Genomic DNA, 19,553 nt, shown 5'->3' with positions numbered 1-19,553 from the left:
GCCATTTCCTCTTGTCCTATCACTTGCTACTTGGGAAAAGAGACCAACACCCACCTCACTACAACCTCCTTTCAGGTAGTTGTAGAGAGTGACCGAGACCCCCCACTCACTCCAGTAGCCAACACCACAGGCCAAGGGCACCCACACCCCCAGTCTGACTCCAGCTGCTGGCACTGAGTCCTTGCAGTGCTCACACGCATGGGATAGAGAGTGAGATTACACAGACAGCTAGTTAAGAAAAGATTTAATGAGGAGTTAGGACAGACTGCAGCAATCAGGCTCAGGGCTCAGCCAGACAAGCATACTGACTGGCCATGGTTTACACGCAACCGGCCCCTTTTCTGTCTATTTCTTTTCTTCCTCCCCTGCGCATGGCCTCGTCAGTTTGCACAGTTGCACCAACTCCACCAACTCCCCTCCAACATCCTGGACTCTCAGGTCTGCATCCTTACCAGTCACAATGTACCATCTGCCTGCAGTTTCTTGATAGCTGTTCAGTCAGTGTGACTGATGAGGTTGGCTTCTTTTCTTTGTCTCCATTATGATTTGCCTGTCAGGTTTGTGTCTCCATATATTTTACTGCTCCCCCCTTTTCCTTAGGATCCCATTTGACAAGGTCCTCGGTCAGATAACCTTACTGGAATAAACATTCCTACACTCCACATACCCTTACCAGTTAGTGCGACTGATCAGGTTTGCTTCTCATCGCTGCCTCCCTTATAATTTGTCGGTCAGGTTTGTGTCTCTCTGTGTTCTTGTTTATGGCTTCCTCCTTTTCTTAATATCCCCTTTTGTGTTGAGAAAGTCCTTGACCAGACACCTTAAAGGAGCAGACACTCTCCTCCCACATATCCTTACAATTAGCACATAATTGAAAAATATTATCACAACTGTGTTACAAAGGAATATGGAACAGAATATAGCAGAAAAAAAACTTCTTTATTTTACAGTTATACCAATAAAAAACAATCCCCATAGCTGTACCTGAAATAATATTAACAGTGTCAAACATGACAATCCTGACAGAATACATATCAATATTTTAAACCACAGAAACTGTATTACATACGCTCAGTAGCAATAGTACTGTGCAGGAATGAAGCTCTCTGTAAACGCTCTTCCTTTATTTTATCTACATTTATAACAATTGTGCTTTTCCCTACACAAAGTAACAGTGCTCTTAAAAATAAATAATGTGCAATTTCAGAGTTATATCCTGAAATATGCTACTCTAGATCCCCATCTAAATCCTGGACATCTCCCAGGAAAGTCACTGTAAAGAGTGCTCAGCACTTTGCTAGATCAAACACTAAAAAAGGTACTGAACCCACATCTATTTTTCTTCAAATTGCAGTCAATTAGAGAAAAGGTACTGACCTCAAGCACATGTTGATTATGTTGTTTAACAAAGGAATGGTACAGTCTTTATTACACATCAGATTGTGTAAACCAGCCACGGTTTGAAATGTTCAGTAGATCTATCTGGAGAGTGGCTCAGAGCTGTGGGAGACAGAACTGTCCCAAAGCTGAAAACTTAAAAATCAAATATATTTATCTATTATTTTTATGAAATATGAAAAACTCTCTGCCACAGAAACATTAACATGTATGTTAATAAACAATATACAATAAATTTATCTGAATTAAATCAAGTTGTTCAATGTAAAGCTGCCATAAGATTCACAAAAATATACACTGTCTGCTGTCTTGATGTAGCTCCCAGTTCTTATTTTCAACATACATTTAGGAACCGCAGCTGGCAATTGATATGACTGATGTGAGGACACATTTGAGGAACACTCAACTGATGGGCATTCTTCAGTTGTTCCTCACCAGGGCAGATATCATTGCAGTATTAGGGATCCTTCTTCTTTTTATCCTATTTACTTCGTATTAGTTGTTGCTAGTGTTGGACGATAAAAGTGGTAATTATAATATCTGCTCCTGTAGGCAGCACAAGAGGTGTGAATGTATATAAGCAACAAAAATTATCCAAGGCAGCTATGGAGGCTTGAGCTGTTGACTGCTGCCCAGTGAAGGACCACAAGGTGAAATTTATTCCACTGTAAAGTCCCTATACAGCAGTTAAGCCTTTGGGGCTATGCCCCAGGACACTTATAGGGATAAAGAGTCACACAGTGGAAGTAATCTGTTTTTTCATTCATGACCTATCGTGCCTCAATAGAAATGCAGAAAGAGCCCCAGGGCAATACAGAGCCAGGAGGTATAAGGGGAAGGTAAGAAAGGGTGTCTGCAAGGAGTCCACTGCTACAGCTTCCCAGCAGTGAGAACGCTAACAACCAAGGGCACGTACCCTAAGAGAAAATGCTCTGGGCATGTGCCACCTCAGGTCACTCTAGAGTAACCAGTAACTGGTGGCCACAAACCACCTCAAACCAGATAATTTGCAGCGCAACAAACCACACACCATGGAGCCCCAGAAGCTTTGAGCTCCACATGGACACAGATTTTATACAAGAGCAATAGAGTAAAATGCCTCCTAGTGCTTGTGAAAACCTGCATGGTCAAAGACTATAACTGCTACTTGCCTCATAGGATGGGTTGAGATCTACCACTCACTACATTAACACTTCAGCTCAGGATAAAGCTGAGGCAGGTGAAACAGGAGATGGGTTTGTGAGGAGTCCTATGCTTTTGGCAGGGAGACACACCTGGGTGCCAGTTTGAGGGGAGGGTGCTATGAGAAGGATGAGTGTGGATGACGGTAGGGAGCCATGAGACCATGGCTCATGGTGCCAGAAGCGTGCAGTATTGAAGGTGGAAAGCCTGCATAAGGTGAGGTTAAGGCCAAGTTTTGAGAAGGTATGGGCAAATTCTGTTGTATTGGAAGCTGGTGCTACTGTCATGTCTTGAGCCAAACCAAGTCGGAGAAACCTTGCCCTGTATCACCCTGTTCTATCAGATTCAGTGATAGGGTAAAAATTTGGACTCCATGGCTTGTGTACTAAAGTTAATTTCACTTGCAGAGTATCAAATGTGAAGCCTGAAAAACAGGCTGAGGCCAAATTTTTCTTCATCTGCTGACTTCCAAAGACAAACTTTCTCATCTGTCTTCCTGTTTATGTCTCATTGTTTTCACTTATTCAGTTACACAAGTAGTAATTTTTTTTGTACTACCATAGGAATTAGAGTGTTTCTGTCTACTTTGCTCTCAGAGAAATAATCAGTTGGTGTATTAAAACCTTCCCTGAGGTGACACAAATTACCTGTCAATTAATATTTTAGTCTACTTGAATTCCCTTTTTGTTGATGGCCTGACATTAGAGAGAAGAAGAGAAGACACTCCCAGAAGAAAAGATAAAGCTAAACAGATGCTTCTCTGAGCTTCTGTGAGACTGGCACCTGTGAATTCTTTATCTCAATAGACATTCTGTCAATGTATATGAAATATGTTTTAAAAGATCAACAGCAGCAAAATCCTAACAGGAAGAACACGAATATGCCCACCTTTCATCAAGGAAATAACCTTGTCTGAAACTGCAAGTTTACACAGTGTACAAATAACACCCTCTGGCTTATCAACAACAAATTGTCTCTATTTGCTGTTTAGTTTCTTGTGATGCCTTGGTTTCAGTGGTGGTCATGTTAGGACCAAATCCCATACCTTAGCATATAGCCAAAGTAGACTGTCCTGGGTAGGAGAGACTGGTGAATAAGGAAAGATGCTACTGTGTCTTACATATAGCAGAATGACTTTCTATTTCCCATCAACTTTTGGCAAAACTGTCTGCAAGGCAGTGATTCAGCTACTAAATTTGCATAATCACAGAGCTCTAGTCATGCATGATGAAATACATGTGAACTTAAGAGGAAAAACGGGTAATAAATGACACTTTTAGCTAGTAAATGTTTGTGAGTGTTCTGCTACACATGAAATTGCTCAAGCTAGTTCAAAATTCAACAGATACACCAAATACCATATTTGGAGATGAGAACCTAATGTAGAGCTGAAAACTTAACAAGAAAATACCCACATATTGTAACTGCATGCCTCCCCTTTAGTCTAGCCTGACATGAAAACGGTGGAACCATGGTGTTCTTCATTTACCTGCTCCATTAGCACTAAAATATATCATATGGAGACAGGTTTTGTATCTTAGTATGTGCTGTACTGACACTCCACCCTGTCCTACCCTCCTGTAATTTCTTTTCTCTTTTTAGAAAGAGGAGTGTGAAAGAATTCTTGGTTTCATCGATAAACAAAACTGATGCTCAGAAAAATCACTGTGAGGTAATGCAGCTCTGTGTTATTTCAGTCAATTACACATCAGAACACCACGCTGATACAAGAGAGGTATATTAGAGAGAGATATCATCCATTAGAAATTTAAGTTTTAACAGAACTGTTTGATCTGCAGTTCTTTTATTTTCCATTTAATTAGCTAGTTTTTTTTTCTTTGGACATGTTCCAATGTCACCTGAGTTCCTTTAGACTTTGTGTTTTACTTTCAATCAGGAATAAAAATTGTATACATACATATTTGAATGTATGAATTAATTTCTTTACTCCTGCAGATCTGAAGAATTCAATTCTATATGCAAAGCCAGTAACGAGGCTTTGCTTTGAGATGTTTAATTCAAAAATTTAAATAACATAAAGAGTATGTTCCCTTCAGCAGCAAAGAAACATCATACTAAATCTACACCATTTTTTCAAGGAAAAGAAAAATTGTGTATAAGAGTAATCTTTGGTACCAAAAATAAGGGCACCTTTTCATATGTCTTCAAATCTTAACACAACAGAAGAACTTCTCTTTAAAAACGGATCAGAATGACCTATGAGTGGTTCCATGTAGTGGATATTGACAGCAGTAGCTAGAAAAACAATTGGGACATTAAGGGTTGTGATAGCAGGATACAACACAATAAAAATTCATAAAATATTTGATGTTTCCCCCCACCCTCCCACCCTTATGAATTTTTTTCCTAAGACAATTCCTTAAGATATATGCTTTTAATTATTCATAATATCCTCAAAATCCTTTACGGGCTCCAATACTCAAAAGCAACAAAACCCAACCAACAGCAATAAGAAAAACAGCAACAAAAGCTGAGGTTATAATACAAGATCAGAAACAGTCCTCTGACTGAAGGCATTTACTAATTTGTTTGATCTTATGGACTTCACTTTCTCTACTTGATTGCATCATGATTTCTGCCAAAGCTTGGTTTATTTGCTCAAGAAGATATTCCATCCACTGGGGATTTCTTCTGTGGGCTGTCTGATCACAGTGGCAAGTCAGCAGTAAGCAGGCCATATTTTTCTTCTTTAATTCATGATGAATGCATCACTGGATCCTGTAAACACTACTGAGTATACATTCAAGCTTTGTTCTTAGTGAAAGTGGCACTTACTGGAACCCTTGCAGTCAAGATAGCTTAGTTATATAGCACTTTACAGGTATAATAGCTGGTTATGTACTTCTGATAAAATTCCTTTTTCCGATGGCTTAGTGGGTATTGAAACATATCCTCACTGGGATCCCATTGCCATTCCACAACATCTTTATGATGAAGTGTATATTCTGTACTTCTTATTGTACTTTACATGTGCTTTATTGCTGTACGCATTTCCCTGTTGTTAATTTAAGTGCTCCTTTGTTATGTAATACATACAATGTTTTAAACTCTAATGGCATCCTATGAGGACTGGCATTAGAAAAGTACCGATACTTCAGATCATCATAATAATGATACTTGACTGGTTTTCCATGTAAATCCTTTGGGAATGGCCAAAATCCATACAGGTGAATTTCATCGCAAAATCTGGTGGCAAGCGTATACATGAGGAGACCAGTGCTGGGTCGTTTAATGTGGACCTTGTTTGTCAGCCAATAGCTGCAAAGAAAGAAAAAGTACATTAAGAGACTCTCATACAACTTCATGTGAATAAATCCTGTAAACTTACTATATCTATTATGCATTCATTTTACACTGTAGAAAAGCACAAGTTTCTTTCTTCTCCCTAAACTGAGATCATAAATGACGACACTGTTTTGGCATACCTTTATTCCACCTAGAAGAGAAGTGAGATCTTATTTAACACAGTGCTGAACAAAAGCTGGACAACTAAGGTTCTTGGTTCAGGCTTTAACCCTAACAAGAAGTCACCATGCCTGCAAATGCTAGAAAACTGCACTTAACCCCGTCAGCCAGATCGGGGAACAGTCTCCTGCTATAAACTTTGACCTCTTGCAGTATCCAATTCACCTCATCAAGTCAGCCCTACATTGAATATTTGATTGGCTTAGTGATTACTTCACACATTGCTCGCCAAAACAGAAAGAAAATGGAAATAATAAACATAACACCCTAAGAATGTAACTTTCAGAAGTAAACAGAAGTGAAGCTTTAATTACTTTGCTCTTAAGTACATAAAGCTCCCTGTTTGCTAATGGCAGTCTCCAGAAAAGCTACATCTTACACTAGTAATTGTAAAAAGGTTGTGTTTTGTACTCAACAGTACACAGATCCGACTGAATCTATGGAACAGTCTTCCTGAGCCAGCAGCATGATGTCTGGCTGTGGGTTTGGAAGCTGCAGAATTTTCAGAGAGGCAAATGGTGGGTAGGTGCTCAAGGAACATGGGAACTGAACTAGATTCTAGCACATAGCTCACATTGGTACCTTTAAAATCTGCCACCAACATTGTTTTACATCCCCAACCTCTAAAAATAAAACTTCATTAAACTAGTGCCAGCCTATTAGTGGTAAAATGTTTTTCCCAAGCCTGATTCAATGTAAAGATTGTCAGCACTTTACAGAAATAAAAAACGGAATTTAGAAACTTAAACCTGGGCATTCTGCTGGTTCAGACAGACAGCAGCCACGCACACAGTTGTTCTGGTCAAACTGTGGGAACGAGTGGCTGCAAGTAAAGAAGCAAGTCATTACACAGCGTTACCACACAAACCTGAATCATTGCATTGTATCACTGTATTCTTTGTTAGTTGTAGGCTGTGGATTGTTTCTGCCATAGACTAGACAAGGGGTCAAGGGAGATAAGCCTCCTCAGACCAGAGTTAGCCTTGTACTAAACAGGGTTACAATAAGGTTGGAACTCTGAGTATACAATCAGATTGCTTTAAAGGCATTTAGTGATGTAGCAAGAGGAACATCCCACCCGCCACTATGAGACAGGATAGTAAAAATATGTCTTTAATCAAAGCTTAAAGTGTCTTAAAAGCATCAGATGCTGTGAAACTTTAAAAATAACCATCCCCTTGAAACTGGTCTTTTCAGTTTCACTCTTTGCCAAAACCATGAGGCCTAAAGGCTGATGTCTTTGAATCACAGATACATATGCATGTGAAATAATTTTTTTTTTGCGTTGTACTCAGTTTCTTTTTTGAAAGCTGAAAGACTCTGTAAGCAGAAAGCAGTTCTAGGCTGAGTGAGTGCTTCTCCAAAGCCAACAGAGGGAATGACTCAAAATTTTGTTTGGCTGTTAAAAACCAGGATGGTAAAAAAGCATATTTAAGAAGCAATTGCAATGGGGAATGGTTACATGTACAAATGACATTTGTATTGCATATCATTTTTTTCATTGTTTTTATAAACCTGAGTTTTCAGACAGAGGTTTCTGAGATAAGATGCTAAGTAGTTTGCGTCCTGCTCTGAGAAATGGCAACATTTTAAAACAAGACAAGACAAGCCAAAGGAGAGACTCCAATTCTAGAAGATTTTTTTAAAAATGTTTGTCTATAGAAGAATTATTAAAAAATAAATCTGACCACTTTTGGCACTTCATATCACAGGTACAGCTAAAAAGATTAGAAGTGAAAGCTATTTATTTAATTTTTATAGAAACTGGTATTTGTCTCTTCAAAGGTTGGTACCCACTCTAATCACACACAGTCAGCCATCTACATGAGTGTCTCTAGCCAAACAGCAATCAAACCTAATGCACCACGGCACAACTACTATCATCCCAGCTGAGTTTCACCCTTCCAGGAACAGGATGATCATGGCAGAGAATGAAATTAATAGTAAACAGGTGGATCTAAATATTTGAAAAGGACAGTGCATCTTCTTACTTACGAGTTTCTGTACAGGAGTAAGTATGTAATGAAGGAATAAGATCTAATGAAGAGCCTCTCACAATTTTAGAATATAAAAGCAAATCTTTTCTTCTGCTTGTCATATTCAGATATCATACAAAAGGGAAGTTTAACTGTTTGGTTTCTCTTAAAAATGAAAAAGATATCCAAACTCTGTACTCAAAATATGGCACTTGCTGTTATCAAAAGTTTGCAACTTGTGGTCAATTCTACTGCAGATGAAAAAAACACAAGTAATGCAACAAATGAAAGTTAGAGGTATTCGGTGCTCCAGGCTAAAGCTTCCTGCAGATCATTCAATCTCTGCAGATCTCTGGCTCTCAGCCTCTGTTTGAATTGATAAAATCGGTTGTGTAGTTTAAGTAGTCTTTGTGATTATGGTCCTGAAATACATGTGCCATCTTCTTAGTCACTCAAGTAGCTACTCTAATATGAAACTTGGTTAAGGCTGATTTTTAGAAATTGATTGATGTTGTAAATGCTTTAACCAATAAGCATTTTTGCACCTGCTTTCAGTTTCTGGAGTTTTGTTATAACTTCAGTTTTAAGCCTAAAGATATCCTTCTTACCTGTTCATCTGGGATGCACTCATTTTCTGTATAACTAAGATTACAATGTGAGGCAAGCAACTTAGCACAGATCCAAAAGAGAATCTCTTGTTTCTCATAACTAATCTCTAGATCTTCACCCATGACCAACTCCTGATTTTCAGGCTGGATGGAGAAATAAGTTTAATTAACAAAGGAACAGGTGCATCTTGCCATGTTAGAAAATGGAGTCTGCTACTTAAGCATCACTATTAAGCCTGTAGTGGAAGGCTGCAGCCACACAGTGCACCACGACAGTGCTCCAGTCACTTGTTCTCTTGATAGCTGTGATAAAACAACTTTGTGGGGCCATGCTGTAAAGCAGACTACTGAATTTGTCGAAATGTGCCAACGTGTAAACACACTTCACTTCTGTAACATTGATGACTTGAAGTTTAGTAGCTTGAATTGAAACAGATCTCACTTCAAATTACTTTTAATTACATGGCTGACGGTAACTTAGTAAAGCCACTGGCAATATATCATGACTTTCAGCTTAATACTCAGAAGTTAAAAATAAACCTCCAGTGATAAGCAAAAAAACACAGCACCATTAAACACAAAAAACCACCATGCAATAACAGAATGTTGAACTATCTGAAATGAAAGGAAGGCCAGTTCAGTACTCAATTTAGACAAGTTCACGTATCTGATTTTTATAAAATTACACTTAATAATTATCAGGATTGCAACCATTAACTAAAAATAGCACAATACACCGTAAGATTAAAGGACACCCTGCTGATAGAAGGGGACTGCTAAAACTCTCTCTTCCATGAAAAGAAGGTATGATCAAGCAGTTACTGTTTCTTCTACCTATGTCCTTCTGCTGCTACTCCTTCTTCTGATATCGTCCTGTCTATTTTCACCTCAGCAACTCATCCCAAATCGAAGCATCTTTCCCTCCAAAACCTTTTTATCTGCCTCAGACATATTATGCAGTAAGTCATAGCCACACACCTGTAGACCTTCTCTTTCATCCAGTCCAATAAGGATCTCTTTTCTACAATCCTTTCTTTTTACTGGGCATACACACTTCAAACAGATTTCACGTGATTTTAAAATTTGAATGGTGATCTCCTGCATGTTTCACTGTATGTTACATATAAAAGTGGAAATAATCAAAGACACCTTTCAGTATTTCTGTTAAGACTGAAGGTAAGTGTTGTCAATAATGGATTTGTGTCAGCATTATTTTAATAATTTCTGATGCTTTAGGCATAAAGAAAATGTTTTTTCCTTCCTTTTTAATGCTATTATCTTACTGAAACCTAGTTCTTACATGTAGTCCCACACCATGAATAAAAGACTTGCATGTTTTAATAGACTGTATGTAAAACTGTAATTTTTTGCAAAGAGTCTTCTTTATTTTTACTAAGATAATAATAACAACTAGGGTAAAGGAGAAAGAATTATTTGTTACATAAAATAATTTTATTTTAAATTGACACATGGGTATAAAAACTAAACATCTTAGTAATGACTTTTACCAGAATCACAGGATCATTCAGGTTGGAAGGGATGTCAGTAGATCTCTAGTCCAACCTCCTTCTCAAAGCAGGGCCCCTCAGCCACTGCTGACAGGGCCTGCACTCCAGCCCAACCACCTCTGTAACCCCCAGCTCAACTTGCTCCAGCTGGCCAATATCCTTCCTGTATTAGGGAGGCCCAAAATAGGCACAGTGCTCCAGATGTGGTCTAACAAGTGCTGAGTAGACAGGGGCAATCACTTTCGTCAGATGACCAGCTATGCTCCTGACAATACAGCCCCAGATGGTTTTGGCCCTTCGCTGCCAGGGAGCAGTGATGGCGTGTGCTTTTCTTGCTGCCTGCCAAGATTCTCACGTTCCTTCCTGCAGAGCTGATCCAAGCCACTCAGTTAGCCCCCAGCCTGTACTGCTGCAAGGGTTACCCCTTCACAGGTACAGGACTCCAGATTTGTCCTTGCTGAATTTCATAAGGCTCCTGTTGGCCTACACACCCAGCCGAATCATCCAGCTAGACTCTGACCCATCTAGCTGTCCAGTCATCCAGACCACAATACCCTGACCTGGATGCAAGAATATTGTGGGAGACAGTGCTGAAAGCCTTGCTGCCACTGAAGTATACGACATCCAGTGCTCTCCCCTCATACACAAAGTATAGGATGTTTATTAAAAGCTCAGTTATTTTACCAGCTAAACTTGGTAATAAGTGCACAACTGCCCCTTTGTGAGGAAAGTCCCTTTTAAAAGGGGCTTATCTTTGTCAGGCAAAATCATGTTCTTTTCTTTTTTACAGTGACAACAAACAATAAATTCTAATTGTTACTGTTAGACATGAAAAGATTTTCACATTTTCTTGTGGAAGCTTGTTTTTGTACTACCCTAAGCAAGCTAAAAACCATGACTTTGTAGTAAAATATTACAGTTTCCTACTATCTGGTTTGAAAACTATCATCAGTAGCCATCAGTAGTTCTCCATCAACAGAAAGTTGCACATACCATGGGTGGAAAGTAGAGGATAAGACTGAAAATACAAAATAAGCCTGACAGATTTCAGAAAAAAAATAAGATACAATATAACAAACAGGAAATGTGAGTTATGCAGAGAATTGCCTACAAAGGCTGGCAAAAACTCTTAAGGTGGTACTTCTTCAGAGGTGCATGGGGAAGGTAGAATTAGTCATAAACTGCATGTGAGTCAACAGGGCAAACTACAGATACCTTTATTGTAACATGTTTGTAATTTGAGATATTTGCGTGCCAATTCTTGTCATCTCAGGAGCTGCAAGAAGGCTTTCCACTCCAAGTAAAGAAGCAGAAACTGGAAAACTTCTCTCTGCCAAGAACTTGCTGTACCTCCATCAGAATCAATGGGATTACATTAGAAAGCAAGAATTTAAGAATTTATTTCTGTTGATGTCCACAAACTCTCAATCTACTTGAGCTTTGGACTTCTAAATATACATTTGAGTACATTTCTGGTATTTTTAACATTTTACTGTGTCTTTCGATCCTCACAAATGTTCACCTTTTCTTAACCTCAGCAGACCTCAAACTATTTAATTCAATCTTGCATGAAAGAAATTTGAAACAAAGTGAAACCAAATGAAAAACACAGTATGAGCAGAATATAATATAAAACATTCATTCTTTGATCAGGAGTAACCTTCTGGCAAAATGATTGCCTCAGTCACTGATACAACACTTCAATAGCTGTAACCAATTCTTCGCCACTGGGCTCCGAAACAGTTACAATGCAGTACAAGTTACAAATCAGGTGTACTGCACATTGGTCTTAAGCCTTCTGTCATCAGTAAATTGATATGATTTGTAATGATCTGGAAAAATGAATGGAACCATGAAGGAAAGGAGTATGAGTGGAAAAACTCCTTCTACAGCTGAAAACTGTAAGAAAAGCAATTAAAGATGTAGAATTCTGCCCTGATGAATGAGATACCTCATTTTTTTACATCCATAATCACTGTTAAAAGATTGCTTTGACACGTGTGTCCAAGCAATTGTCTTAGTGTTTACGGAACCTCAATATTTTGGCCTTTAAAAATACTGAACCTGTTTCTGCCAGATTAAAGTATCATCACCTATGGTTTAACCTACAGTGAAAAACACCAGACTTTCACCTGTATCTAGCAAGATACCTTTACATTTATAAAAATGGAATGTACTGCTGTCAGCATGATTGCAGAATAAATGTTAATTGAATAACATGTTGCTACCAGATAATGACTTCTTGCAGCTATTGACAAAAATTAAATTCAAATAAACACATAAAACCATAGACATCTGCTTTAAAAATAGTTAATATGATCTTCTGACAAGACTCTATTACAATGACTAATATATGCAACAATTGATGCTGAACATCATTACTTTAAATGGATACTGGGGAATTCAAATGACAATTGTTTCCCCTGTTACTGTGGAATAGATGACTTCTGACTAGGTTGAAACAGGAGATGTGGTTTCCCAAGGCTGTACTCAAAATGATACATGTTGTCTCAGACAAGGAAAGCCTGATATAATGGGCTACATTCAAATATCAGATAAGTTAGCATATTTAACATCTTTATTTGCCATATCTACAAATTCCATAGGATTTCTAAGTATAAATGAGATCAGAATCTGGTTGTGTATATTTCAGTTGATTTTTAAGTCCTTTCTCTGGATAGGACTGAATCTGAGGAAACATATATGTTATAACCCTGAATAGCTCAGAAAGATATACCAAGCTCTGTTCATTGAGTGGCAAGCTGATCTCCAAGTAAACCCACTCATGCATACTTGCCTGTCGCTGAAATTCTGTTCCTTCTAAAGCCATTAAACAGAGACAATATTTTTTAAAAATCTTTCTGAGAAATCTTATATGGCATTTGAAAAGTTAAAATATTAGCATTAATAAGAAGTAAGGTAGGGAAAAAAGATTGTGAGAAAGAAGATAAAAACATTTCAGAGTTACTCCAGAGGTTTTGTTTGGTTTTGTTTTTTTTTTTCCCTTAATATCTTTATCAATGGTCTGGATGAGGGGGTCGAGTGCGCCCTCAGTAAGACTGCAGATGACACCAAGTTGGCCGGGAGTGTTGATCTGCTTGCGGGTAGGAGGACTCTAAAGAGGGATCTGGGCAGGCTGGATCGATGGGCCAAGGCCAACTGTATGAGGTTCAACAAGGCTAAGTGCCAGGTCCTGCACTCGGGTCTCAACAACCCCACGCAATGCTACAAGCTTGGAGAAGAGTGGCTGGAGAGCTGCCCAGTAGAAAAGGACCTGGGGGTGCTGGTCGAGAGCCTGCTAAATATGAGCTGGCAGTGTGCTCAGGTGGGCAAGAAGGCCAATAGCATCCTGGCTGATATCAGAAATAGTGTGGCCAGCAGGACTAGGGAAGTGATCGTCCCCCTGTACTCAGCACTGGTGAGGCTGCACCTCGAATACTGCGTTCAGTTTTGGGCCTTTCACTCCAAGAAGGACATTGAGGTGCTGGAGAGTGTCCAGGGGAGGGCAACAAAGCTGGAGAAGGGTCTAGAGCACAAGTCTTATGAGGAGTGGCTGAGGGAGCTGGGGTTGTTTAAGTCTGGAGAAGAGAAGGCTCGTGGGAGACCTTATCAATCTCTACAATTACCTGAAAGGAGCCTGTAGTGAGGTGGGGGTCAGTCTCTTCTGCCAAGTAGCAACTGATAGCACAAGAGGAAACAGCCTCAAATTGCACCAGGAGAGGTTTAGATTGGATATTAGGAAAAAATTCTCCACCAAAAGGGTTGTCAAGCACTGGAACAGGCTGCCCAGGGAAGTTGTTGAGTCCCTATCCCTGGAGGTATTTAAAAGACGTGTAGATGTGGCACTTACGGACACGGTTTAGTGATGGACTTGGCAGTGTTAGGTTTACAGTTGGACTTGATGATCTTAAAGGTCTTTTCCAACCTAAACAATTCTATAATTCTAAGAGCGTCTGTGTCAGTGGGAGAAGCGAAAGGATGTATATTTTCTCAACTACACTCTCACAAAATACTGTAGAACAGGACAAGACACAGAGAAAAGCAACACAGGGTATCAGAAGAATAAAGTAACTTCTGTATGAGGAGAGAGTAAAGAGTGTAGCTTGAAAAAGAGACAACTAAGTGGGGATATGGCAGAAATCTCCAAAATTACGTAGTGTGTAAAGAAGACAAATGGAGATTTAATTACTACTTTAGCACAAGAATTGTAACATAAAAACTATGGACCCAGTGGAGTTACCCAGTGGTAGGTCCAAAATAAACAGATGCCAGTACTTTTTCATACCACACGCCATTGAAAAGTGGAATTCTTTGCAACACAATGTTTTGAATGACAACAGCCAACTGACTAAAAAGATACAAATTGTTAAAGTTCACAAACACAGTGGTGCAGATCAAGCTCCTTCTCAAGGGTTTGCTAAGCTGCTGGCCATGGGAGCACATATGACAGAGTAAATGCTTGACATTTCCTCTGTTTCTCACTTTTCTTCTAAGCCTCTGTGTTGTCACCTTGCACCAGTAAGACCACAGGCTAGAGAGGGATCTACTTCAAGAGGCACTTTTATGTTCTTGGACCCAGCATCTGCTTTCTCTACAAGGTGTTAGCTAAAATAACTTCTTCAAACTCTGAAAGAATAAAGTCTTTGCTAGTGCTTTCATGTCTTCAGTGGAATTAATCATATCAGTGATATAACAACCCTGCAACTGACCCTCTCAATTTATACAAATGTATTAATTAAAAACGCATTATTAGTCCTTTTCTTACTGGGATATGCCTTGGGCAGGAGGCTCCACAATGGATCTAGAGTGTGAAAGAATTAAAGTGTGAACAATAACACTGAGAGTGTGACAGCCAGCATGGAAACACTGCTGAGTGTTTGCAAAAGATCTACTTTACAGTTTTCAATGTACAATATTTTGAAATAGCATACATAAAATCCATTTAATTAAAAGGAATAATGCACTTTATGAAGAGCTGAAACACTCTCTAAAATTGTCATTTGCTTTTCAGCAAATTTAATTCACTACATTAATGTTAAGGGTTGTTTTTTGTTTGGGGTTTTTTCCTTTACCCCTTCAGTTCTTGCTTATAAAGCAGATTTCAAGGACGACTAGAGAGTTTGGACTCTGCCTGGCAATCTTCCTTAGAAAGAGAAAGAAAAGACCAGTAATATCAATGGTGAACGCAGTCATGTTACATACCTTGCATTGCCACATCTAAACAAGAGCATGGCCAGCAGGCTGCCATTCAGTGTTACTGTCATTGCAGAGAATTTTAACCACTGTGAGCATAGTCTTTACTGGCTATGGCAGAATAATTAAGAATATATTAAAGCTCGCTTTATCTGTCTTAAAATAAAATGGCACAGCTTCCTCGGTATAGGAGACTATTCTGCTTTGCACCATTGCTCTAGCATGATCTGCTCCCAAAGCAGTTTTAATCAACTTCTAGAAAATCACGTCAATAGGAAAAGGATCTGTTAAGGATAAAGAAGTATCAAAATATAGCATAACATTGCTCTTCTGTTGCCAGTGAATTAAGACACGCTTGCTAAAGGTAAGACCAGTTAAGCCTATGAACTGTTTTCTCATACATAAAAAGATTTTGGTGTAACAACTGGAATCCTCTACAGCCATAAGTCACATGCCCTATAAAATATTTCGAAGGATGGGGTAGTAAGGCCTATATACAAAGGAGAAAGCCTCAGGACCAATTAACAGGATATGTTTAAGACTGGGAACGTCTCAACTTCTGTCCCACTTCTGCAGTATTTCCAAGCTATCAGAATACTTTTATCTGAACCCACACTACCTCCTTCAGTTTTCATCTAAGAAAAGAAATTATTGAGCTAGGTTTAGAAGGAAATCACAGGATGAATAAACCTCTTTAACCATTTGATAAGAGCATTCACCCAAAGGAAAAGACCCATGCTTCAATCCTTGATGAACCAATGACAACAGCTTTTTATGTTAAACCATCATTAGTTTCAAAATATAAAAAGCTCATGCTGCAGTCCTTGATTCTTCTTTCATAAACACGGACTTTCAAAATTGCCCACATATTTTTTGATTTTAAAGTAGAAGCATTGCAGCAGGACAGACGGATGACATTCCTTTCCCCAGAAAAGCCCACAACAGATATGAGGCAGAGCGTGATGGCAGAAAACGGGCCTCAATCTTGTCAGATGGGTGAGGAGGCAAGTTTAAGCCTTTGCAGGTGCTATGTACCCTGTGCTGCAGCACAAAAAATGAGAGCCATCATCTCTGATCTGCTTAAGTAACTCCTGGCAGAAAATAGCAGCGTATCTGTGTGAAAACTTACTTTTAACAGGCACAGGGCCTCCTCAGAGCACACCTACAAGACTAAACTCTTCTTACAAGGCTGTGAGAAGGTCATGCTGTCGACATCTCTGCAAAGCTTAGCTCTGAGGTACCTGGCACCCTGCTCACTGCTGTCATGACCAAGGCATCCCAGAACATGAACAAAAGTCAAACTGTATGACCAAATTTCTAAATTTTAGAAAAATCCAAGCTGTTTCCCTAAACGCTTATGCCTGTAAGCAAAACTGCTTGTACAAAATATATTTCAACTGATGCCAGATCATTGTTTTCACTTGGCCATGAAACTTCGGTAAATGCTCTTTTATTTTCATGCTACTATGAGGCACACTGTATATGTGAAATTGGTTAATGCCTATGTAACCAGATGGCTATAAAGTCGTCCAAAACCTGCTAAAGCAAGTAGAGCAGTGACTCTTTGTCAAAAAGGCAGAACTTTCTAAAAGATGTTCTAAAATATCAAAGAAATGTCAAGGTTTCTGTTAGAAACACCCTCCTTGTTTAAGAAGTTGAGCCTCCCTTGGTTTGTTCCAGAGCAGATAGCAAACCCCTGCAGAAAAGACTTCAAGCAACAGGAGTTGCAAACCTTACAGAATGAAAAAGTAATTAAAATTAAACCACATTTAAGCAATAAGCAATACACTTTTATTGTTATTCAAGGTAAAATGATACAATTAATTCTGCAATTAATCCACAGAAACATCTGGAATACTTATCTATGTATATTTTTAAAAAACAATTGAAATTATCTTGAAAAAGAAAATGATTTAACAGCTAGTTCACTTTAGGTTTCACTGATGTGAATAGTTGGCATCAGTGTAAATAGTAACAGTGCACTAAGCTTTTCCAGAAGGTCCATAAAGAACCAGGCTGTGAAGTAATATCTTACATTAAATTTCAATCTTTAGGCTCAGTGAAAGCAACAGGAGTGCAGAGGTACTAGCCCAGGTCTGTACATCTTTTCTTTTGCAACAGTAAGTTACACATAGCACTAAGAAGAAAGGTCTCGAAGAGCTTCTCTGAAAAGAGAATTGATGCAGCTTCCAAAACACTAAGCATGTCAAAGTAAGAAAGTGATGCCTTTTTTCAAAAGACAGCCAAGGTGTGCCTGAAAATGTTTTGCTTTCATTCCATGAGCAATATACTAATGACCAAACTGGCAACATAACTTATCTGGCGATTCATAGAGCTACTATCATTAACATTATTTTGACACTAGCTGAGTACAGGTACTCTGAGAGCAAAAAATAAAATTGCTTACTGCACTTCTAAATCTATTTTGCGTGTACATCAATAGCCCTTTTGAAAATACATAGTGGTTTCTTGTAAGGAACAATATCAGTGAAGGTCCACCCCTGTAACAAGTAACTCTCAAGTGGCTAAATTGACTTACACACTGATATAACTGTGTTCAAAAATAACTTGTTTAAAGATAAGGGACATGGGATTTCCAAGGAGATTACATGAGGAAACGGATTCACTTTGAATTTGAGCGTTATTTACATGCTACTGGACTGTCAAATGTTTTGAACTGACTTCAGTCTGAAAATGCTGTGCAATTAGCTTGCTAGAAGAGATTTCTTGACAAAATAGTTTAAACTCCTACATGAGTTTTCCTTGATATACAGAGAATGTCTCTCAAGTCAGATACTAACAGATGGATAAATACTTCAGCATAAAAAATGAAAAAAAACTGAGTTTAAACACTTGCAAAAGTAAAATTACAGAATATTGTCCTGTACCAAAATCTTATTAACATTTTTTTAGTCAACAGTTTCTGCCAAATCACATGGTCTCAGAATGCTTCATACCAGAATCCATCCTTAAAATCGATTGTAACTATGGAAGTGTAGAGCTAGGCTTGCTTGCTTTTTTTCAGTGTGGGGGAACTGTTCTGTCTTTACCATGTATTACGTTTCCTTCTACAACATAATCAATATTATAATGCAAGGTAGAAAATTGTTTTTAGAATTATATCTGTCTTGCAATGCTCCACAGTTGTACCACCACTCAAAAGCAGAGTGGGCTGGGCAAAAAAGTACTTAAAATGTTCCCAAAGAAAGTTACCTGGATTTTTGCTCCCCCTGGAGTCAGTGACTAGGGCTATATTAGCAAGCAGTGGCGACCACTAGGAGTTGCTCTGTAGGGTAAAACAGATGGTGCTGAGTACAGGATGTCCACATCATACCCATTACAGGTTTTTTTCATCGTAGACTGAGTTGGGGTGTACTTGGTGAGCCACAGGAATGCCCCAGTTTATTTTAATCTGAAAATCACGTGCTTTAAGACCCTTTCATCTCATAAAGAACAGTAAAAGAGAATGATCAGGGCATTTACTTAAAAAATGCCTTCTGACACAAACTGAAAACGCTCATGTAGAGACACCCAGTGACAACTATTGACTTAAAAGGTAACAGAAACAGTGTGCAAGATATTTCCTGAAGACTGTAATTAGCATGTTTGAGGTCTCTCACTAAACCTGGCCTACTGTACTTGACAAAGCAACAGCACTTTTTTTTTTTTAATACTGAAAGCGATGCCCCTTGATTCTCATCAGAGATTACGTCTCTGTCAAGAAGGGAGACCATGAGAAACGGTGCCAGCTCTTGATTGGTAGCATAGGCTGGGTTTACCACTCATCAGGAAAGAATGATTGCAAATCTGATGTTAGCACAATAGCCAGACTTGACTTGCCATTGTCATGCTTTACTTGTCATTATGAAGAACAAAAGTAAATAATGGAGGAAAAGACGAAAAAGGAGTAATAGTGTGCCTGTGTGTAGCTTGTATCTGAGACAGTGAAATAGCAGTTTTGATGCAGAATATCCTCTAGAAAACAGCTACTTATTTTCAGAACAATGAAGACTGAAATCAAAACAATGGAACAAGGACATTTTAAATGTATTGTGATAAAGGTTATCTTAACTGGTTGGAAATTTTATCTTATCAGGTTGCAAATAAGATCACTAGAGAAGCTTGCAGAATGAAACTGTTTATAACACAATGCTATTATTAACAGACTGGGCTTGATCTACTCCAAACTAGTTACTGGTAGG

General features: G+C 38.7%; 1 protein-coding gene across 2 annotated transcripts in view; it reads right to left on the bottom strand.

Moving 5' to 3' along the window:
* Positions 1–4,981: 4,981 nt before the first annotated feature.
* The window catches only part of ST8SIA4 (ST8 alpha-N-acetyl-neuraminide alpha-2,8-sialyltransferase 4), a 61,028-nt gene continuing 46,456 nt past the window's right edge, over positions 4,982–19,553 (bottom strand). The window contains exons 5-6 of one of the 2 annotated variants that reach the window (XM_087742467.1): positions 6,816–6,889; positions 5,717–5,859 (exon numbers count right to left, since the gene is read on the bottom strand). In XM_087742467.1, coding sequence (XP_087598593.1) covers positions 5,849–5,859; positions 6,816–6,889 — 85 coding nt within the window. In that variant the 3' untranslated portion in view covers positions 5,717–5,848. Of the gene's footprint in view, positions 5,860–6,815; positions 6,890–19,553 lie in introns of both variants that reach the window. The other variant, XM_087742466.1, reaches the window with a different exon arrangement.

Source organism: Nipponia nippon, unplaced genomic scaffold (assembly GCF_047370975.1).
Source record: "Nipponia nippon isolate SJK-2023a ecotype South Korea unplaced genomic scaffold, ASM4737097v1 scaffold_8, whole genome shotgun sequence".
NCBI classification, from domain to species: Eukaryota; Metazoa; Chordata; class Aves; order Pelecaniformes; family Threskiornithidae; genus Nipponia; species Nipponia nippon.
The sequence above is the reverse complement of the archived record's forward strand: the minus strand, read 5'-3'. Positions and strand labels throughout refer to the sequence as shown.